At 41.2% G+C, this 7,721-nt stretch overlaps 1 protein-coding gene across 1 annotated transcript in view; it reads right to left on the bottom strand.

Annotated features, from left to right (window-relative positions):
* Positions 1-376: 376 nt before the first annotated feature.
* LOC144606078 (clustered mitochondria protein homolog) overlaps positions 377-7,721 on the bottom strand; it is a 62,342-nt gene continuing 54,997 nt past the window's right edge. Inside the window, 5 exon segments of the mRNA XM_078421880.1 lie at positions 377-2,765; positions 4,537-4,610; positions 5,160-5,294; positions 5,838-5,931; positions 7,352-7,473. Of these exon segments, the coding sequence (XP_078278006.1) occupies positions 2,531-2,765; positions 4,537-4,610; positions 5,160-5,294; positions 5,838-5,931; positions 7,352-7,473 (660 nt within the window). The 3' untranslated portion in view covers positions 377-2,530.

The raw sequence follows: 7,721 nt of genomic DNA, 5'->3' as shown, positions 1-7,721 counted from the left end.
TAGATAGATAATGACTGGCAAAATTTGCTGCTCTAAATTTGCAATTGGTAAACCTCTGCTGTTGTTGCCTGCAGCTGAGACCTTGCTTGATACAACCAAGTCAGGGACCAAATAGTTTGCAACAGTTGCACATTGCCTGGAATGCAAGTGCCTGTGTGGTGAGAAACCCTCTCGGATGCCATCAACCAAAGTCACTCTCCTGCCCAATCTTTTCCCTTTTCATTCAACTGACTTGACTGAATAATCCCCCAACAATGTTTTTACCCAATTGCCAGTGGCTGGTGTGTCTTTTGACGCTTCTTGTCTGTTGATAGTGAGTGGAAAGACGATGTTAATGTCTATATTTTATTACTGAAATAACAGATCACAGTATTACAACATTTGTAAAAACTAAATTATTCCATAACAAAAAGATATTTCTCACAATTTAACAATGCTTACAGATGATTCATGAATAAAAGCAAGAATAAAACTGCAAAAGGCAATGATTTGATGCACAAATCTGGATACTAGAATAAAGCAGTGCAAAAGGTGAATTAAAAATGTTTAAATTCTGCCTTGGACCTGGTGTATTTTCCCCAGACCCCAGGAGTCTATGTTAATTCTGAACATATGGACGCATGAAAGCAAATGGCTAAACTTGAATAGACAAAAGATTTGGACAGTTGGATGTATGTATCGGCAACAGGTGCTTGTGATAATGCTGCGGAGCCCGTCAACTAACAAGCATGTTTGGGCTATCAGGTCTCCCACTGGAAGTTACAAAGACTATCAGCAATAATGTGAAAATTGAAAACTTTCAGAATTGCAGTTCAAAATATTTGCTTAAAAACTGGGGAAATTCCGTGTTTAGCCTCACGAGGAGAATGTAACCCTTCTCCACATCTGTTAGCTGCTTGATGACTATGTTTTATCAATCTCCAATTCTTACATCGTATCTCTGGTTTAACACGCTGTCTTAACATGATGTGAATCAATAAATATACCACACACTGTTTATGAAAGACTTGGTTGTATTGATATCAAAGTGAAGGTTGACAGCACAGAAAGGCACTTCAAACCAACTCATCTATGCCGATCAAGATGCCAAACTATGCTGATTCCATTTGCCAGTGTTTGGCTCGTATCCCTCTAAACTTCTCCTCTCCATGTACCTGTCCCAATATAATTTAAATGTTGTTGTACCTGCCTCAACTACTTCCTCTGGTAGCTCATTCCACATAGCCACCAACTTCTGTGTGGACAAATTATCTTTTAAATCTCTCTCCTCCAACCTTAATCCCATGTCCTATGGATTTAAGACGCCCCAACCAATGGAAAAACACTGAACATCCCATCTTATACAGGTCCCTGATTTTATAAACCCCTCGGGTCACTTCTCAGCCTTTTTTCTGTTCCAGGGGAAATAATGCCAGCATCCAATCTCCCCTAAAACTCAAACCCTCCAGTCCAGCAACATTCCTGTCAATGCTTTCTGCACCCTCTCTAATCACATCCTTCCTGTAATGTGGCCACCAGAACAGCACACGATAGACGTACAAGCATGTTTGGGCTATCAGGTCTCCCACTGGAAGTTACAAAAACTATCAGCAATAATGTGAAAATTGAAAACTTTCATAATTGCAGTTCAAAATATTTGCTTAAAAACTGGGGAAATTCCGTGTTTAGTCTCACGAGGAGAATGTGACCCTTCTCCATCCTGCAACACAACATTCAATTCCTATACCCAATGCCTCAGCCGATGAGTGCAAGCATGACATATGCCTTCTTCACTGTCTACCTGTGTGACTGCTGGAACTAGTATCCCAAGATCTCACTGTTCAGTGATACTACCCAGGATCTTGCCATTCACTGGGTGTAGAAACAAAAAACCACAGATGCTGGTTAATACACAAAAGGACATTTTGGGCTTTTCGGGTCGAGACCCTGGTTTAGCATCCCAAATTTCATCACGTCACACACGTCCACATTAAATTCCCTTTGCCCACTTTCAAAGTTGATCTACATTCCCTATCTAGTATACAATCAAATTTGTGTGTCATCTGCAAACTTATGAAACACGCTAACTTCCCTCTCTTACATATCATTTGTATAATATGATGAAGAATATAAAAGTGTGGATATTCTGCACTGCTGTTTTCCCAATGTCCTGATGTTTCAATGTCCTGATTGGGCAAAACAGCCCAATTTTATACTTTTACCAATTATTTGGCAAAGTCCTGCCCAACTGCAAGGTTAGGTCCAAAGTCTGGAATTTGTAACTACATTGTGTTTAGAAATAGTAAACCCACGATCTGATTATTAAAACAATTATTAAAAATCTAATCATTTAAAGAGAAAAAGTTTTCCAATTGTAACAGTCACAAGATCCAATTTCCAGTCTGTGATTAGCCTTCAAACCCCAGCTGCCAGTATTTACAGGGACCCAGTTATGTGATCACTCCCTCTAGCTGTGATACAAAAGAGTATTTGCATTTGTGGCAATAACTGGAGAGTTCAATCGCTCTTTTTGTTGACAACTGAGAAACAGTTACGCAGAAACCTCTGATGTCACACAGCCGGTCTCTGCCTTGTCTTTGATCAGGGTTTTCCCAAGCGTTTGCTCTGCATCATTTACAATTTCTCCAGCGGCTTCACTTCCATTGACCAGTATCTGGTCATCCACACCAATGCCAGCAAGGGTCTTGGTCACCCTCTGTGATGCTTGGATTTCTTCCAGAATTAGGTTCCGCATTTTCTCAGTTGCTTTTTCCAAAGCAGATTTTCTAAAATAAACATTAAAATTGATCAGCTGAAGAAAGCAGGGGAAACATTTTTTTAAATCCCCCAAAAAATCACTTCATCATTGCAGTTGAAGAGAGTGGGGAATGGTAGGAGGAGGAAAAAGTGGTGTTTGTGGCTTAGTTACCTAACATTGGAGATTTCAATATTCATACCATCAGATTGTAAAGTAATCATTTGTCTTTGACGTAAGAATAATGCAGCTAATTGCAATATCCGTCCTACCCTGTAGTGTGACAAATTATTTCCTTTCAGAATCTTATCCAACCCTCTTCCAACACCAGTTTAATTTGCCTCCTGGACCAGCAACGTTAACACAATGTCCAAAACATCTTCACTTTAAATTCCTCCCATTTTTTAAATTTCCAATTTACCTGGGCCTTCTCCAATTGATTACTCTTGCCTTAGTATGGGCCTTACCCTTTTTCTATTTTACACCCTATGAAATGATCACTGTTTGCTAGACATTCCTTCCCCCACCATCAAGAACCATTTCCTGAGCACACTTAAATCTGCTTGCCCTCTTCGCCCCCTTTGTCATTGCTTTCCCAGTCTATATTTTACTCATCAATGGCTATTTTTCAACTCAACTTGAGTTGACTCACTGAAAGACAAAACATTATTCAAGCACGTTGGCAGGATATCCTATAATGAAAGAACTGAAGACAAGATCACTCACAATGTCATAAATCCAGACATCCAAAGGATTCACAGAACTGTGACTGTGAGCAAGGCATGGTGACACCCCCCTCCCACCCCTTTGCTTAGAAATGAAAGACCAATCAGTAGTATCTTCATTGCTGCACAGCAGAGACATAAATGCAGCACACTGACTTTTCTGACCATCCGCTGTTCCAGGTGTGGACTCCTGTATATCGGCGAGATCAAGCGCAGGCTCAGCGATCATTTCGGTGAACACCTCCACTCAGTTTGCCTAAACCTACCTGATCTTCCGGTTGCTCAACACTAACCCCCCCCTCCCATTCCCACACTGACCTTTCTGTCCTGGACCTCCATTGTCAGAGTGAGGTCCAGCGCAAAGTGGAGGAATAACACCTCATCTTTCGCTTGGGCAGCTTACACCCCAGGGGTATGAATATTAACTTATCTAACTTCAAGTAACCCTTGCTTTCCCTCTCTCTCCATCCCTCCCCTTCCCAGTTCTCCGACCAGTCAGACTGTCCCCTTGATTACATTTTATCTCTGCTTTGTTGTCATCTTCTAGCTAACAATGATCTAAACTGCATCTCATTTGATCTCTTACACTTCCTTATCTCTGTGACGCCCTCTCCCCTGACTCTCAGTCTGAAGGGCCTCGACCCTAACATCACCCATTCCTTCTGTCGAGAGATGCTGCCTGTCCTGCATTTTGTGCCTATCTCCAGCATTTTGTGCCTATCTTCGGTGTAAATCAGCATCTGCAGTTCCTTCCTACGCACTATAACCTGTCCTTACTGCGATTGACTTTTTAAAGTCCACGAGGGATCCAGTTTGACAGCATTCTTGACAGATGGGATTATCAGGGAGTCGAGTGCTTTCACATCATAATACCACTCACAATTTAGACATAAATTACACATTTCTTAGAAAAGTCAAGTATTTCCATTCCTTGATATAATTATTCATTGCTCTGGCAGTGTTGTTGATTGATGATGTTTGAATACTCCGCTGATATTAGTTCTCAACCCTAAACGATATTAATTTAGATTGCACCATAGTCTCAAGGGGAAGATGGGAAATGAAGGACAGGCTTACCTCGTTTCCATGAGAACAATCCCATTGATTATATTAAGCTGTTCCAGCATCATTTTTTTACTCGGGGATGCGGTCTGGAAAAAATTCAATATCAAACATATCCTATCAGATTCTTCATCTATATGAAACATGGAACAGTACAGCAAAGGACTGGCCCTTCGGCCCACAATGTTTGTGCTGAACATGATGCCTAGCTAAACTCATCTCTTCTGCCTGCATGTGATTCATATCCTTCTGTTCCTGCACTTCCATGTGCTTATCCAAAAGCCTCTTAAAAGCAGCTATCATATCTGTCGCCACCACCATCTCTGGCAAGGTGTTCCAGACCCCACCGCCATCTGCGTAAAATAACTTGCACCGCACAGCTCCATTAAACCTTCCCCCTCCCACCTTACAGCTATGCCATCTAGTGCTGAAAGTTTCCACCCTGGGAAAAAAAGGTTCCGACTGTCGATCCTATCTATGCTTTTCATAATTTGATATACTTCTGTCAAGTCTCCTCTCAACCTCTGATGTTCCAGAGAAAACAATCCAAGTCTATCCAACCTCCCTGTAGTTGAAACCCTCTAATCCAGGCAAGGACATTTTGCACTGGAACAATAGGCAACAAAAGGGGCACCAACCTGTACTGGAGAAAGATTAGCATTTGATCCGTTCTTGTAAATTTCATTGATGGTTCTCTGGAGGTTAACGGCCTGCTGAGTAAAATGCTTCAGGAACTCAGAACTTCCTTTTGTTTTAAGGTGCGTCTCCCCAAGCTGCTTTTGAAAATAAAAATCCAAATGAATTAATCCTGCCATATTTCTAAATATTCAGTATTTTGGGGTTTTCCAAGATAGTCAATGGGCAGTACAGAATGCTTGTGATATGTAAAGAAGAGGACTTATTTTGGACCAAATGTCTATTTCTATTAGATGCAGTATACGACAAAATGTGTGTTCCTGTCTGCATCACAAACTGTCCCTCTGTGAAAGGGTGGGTTAAGGTAGTGTGGACACAAAAAAACTATTGAGTCATATCCTGCAGTATATACAAGTAATAAGAATAGATGATGGCACCTATTTAACATCTTATTTGACAACATAAGTTGCTGTAACTTGGGAAATCTTCACTCATTGCAGAATGCGTTACTTGCTGTTATGACAGAAAATTGGAGTTGATTCAGCTACAAGTAGAGTTGGGTTGACCCTCGCCTTATATTCAACTGAGTGTAATCTGCCAAGGTAACTTTTGGAACATTCAACGGTTGACTTAAATGCCATCGGACTACAACACAAAGAAAATACTTTGGAATAACTAACCCGATCACTGTAGATGATGTAGGCCTGCTTCTCGTGCTGCATAGCTGCTCGGAAGTCAGCCTTGCTGGCGTTGACTTGGGCCAGGAGATGATAACTACGTGGTTTTCAAACAGAAAGTAATTAGACACAAGCACACTCAAATCATAGCTTCTATTTGTAGGCGCAAAGGTTTAGATCCAAATTCCCACAAGTAATCAATACATCTGCACCACACGATCAGCCCTCCAACTAGAGGTTATTGTGGTCATTTAATGACTAGGCAGTTTCAAAATAGGTACAGTACTTAGTTATTTTATATGTGGCTGAACGTTAAGAAGCACTGCTAAAGTTGGGAAGCTGGCTTCTGTTTTGTATTAAAAAAATGCTTTAAATTAGTTTTCATGCAAAAGAGATGGGAGGGAAGCAACCAAATTCATCACTATGAGACCGTAGAAATCGAGCCACCGTCTTCAGCAAGAGACAGGACAAAGCTGCGTAAAATCACTTTCCCAGTCTGGCCCACACAAGCAGGCAATTACCTACAACTTTAAACATGGCCTGTAGTTTGTGGTTTTCAAACAAAATTATGTTAATGGGATAGAGTTATTTAGGGCGATTGTGATAAACCACAAGCTCAAATTGCCACTTTTTGTTCTGGTTTTCCTGAATTTTTTGGGCTGACAATATACAAAAGGATTGTTCTTGGCCATAATTCCCAAAGATGAATCCTTCCACTAAGATCTGCTGGGGCATTGTCTCAGGGCATTTACAAATGTGTGTCAATTCTGACTTCAAAGTACAAGCCAACAAGTCCTTACACATATATTAACGTGGCCCACACCAGTAAAATATACGGATAATTTAGGGCAAAAGTGTCCAGTATTCACCAAACAAACTAATGGAGGAACTCAGTGGGTCAAGGAAAGGAATTGATGATATCTTGGGTCGAAACCCTGCATTACCCAGAATATTGACAACCCCCCCCCCCCCACAAAAGATACTGATTGACCTACTGAGTTCCTACAGTAGATTGGTCATTGTTCCACAACCCAACATCTGCGGTCTGTGTCCACCCACTTCCACTTTAAATACCTCTGATATCTGGCCCCCATCATTGGAGAATTTCACAGGTTCGCCACCTTCCACCAGAAGAAAATTCCGCTTTGGTTTTTAATGACTGTTCCCCTATTTTGCAACAATGTTCCCACTTTCGAGATTCTCTCACATAGAAATATCTCAGTGTCTACCTATCTTGCCCTCGAAGGATCTTCCCTGTTTCACAAAGATTACCCCTCGTTATTCCAAGCTCCAAATAAAACTGTTTCAAATTCTTGAGCCTCTCATAAGTAAGCTTCCTCATCCCTGAGATTCGCCTGGGGAATCTCTTCTGGACGGCCTCCAATGCTGCTATATCCTTTCTTAAAAAAGACCACCAAAACTGTGCACGGTACCCCAGAAAGTTGATAAGGAAATGCAAGTTTACAGGTAAATTAATCCCATAGAAATGTTTGTGCTAAATTTATCTTTAACCCTACCTAAGGGCAGTCTGTAGCGCCTGGGGTCCAGAATATTTTAAGTTTAATTCCAGACCTTTCTGCAAAAATCGAATTGCAAGGTCATAATCCAGTGCAGCTTGAAGCACAAGACCGATGTTAATCTGTAGGAACACAGAAACAAAGTGAATTTTACAATGATCAGATTAAGTCCAGCCTGCTAGACACGCCACTTTACAATAATTGGGCTTCTGTGTTGACACACTCTCCTTTAGCACCATTAATAGTGATGTTGTGCAGGATTGTGTGTTGTGCGGAGGATGCAGGGAAGCTCCAGTGTGATCTGCAGGTCGAATAAGTGGAAACGTGCATGGTAGAAGCAGCGTAACACATAACTTCCACTCTCATCCCA

The sequence above is a fragment of the Rhinoraja longicauda genome, chromosome 25, assembly GCF_053455715.1.
Source record: "Rhinoraja longicauda isolate Sanriku21f chromosome 25, sRhiLon1.1, whole genome shotgun sequence".
Taxonomy (NCBI): domain Eukaryota; kingdom Metazoa; phylum Chordata; class Chondrichthyes; order Rajiformes; family Arhynchobatidae; genus Rhinoraja; species Rhinoraja longicauda.
Note: the sequence above shows the minus strand (reverse complement) of the source record. Positions and strands in the feature narration are given on the sequence as shown.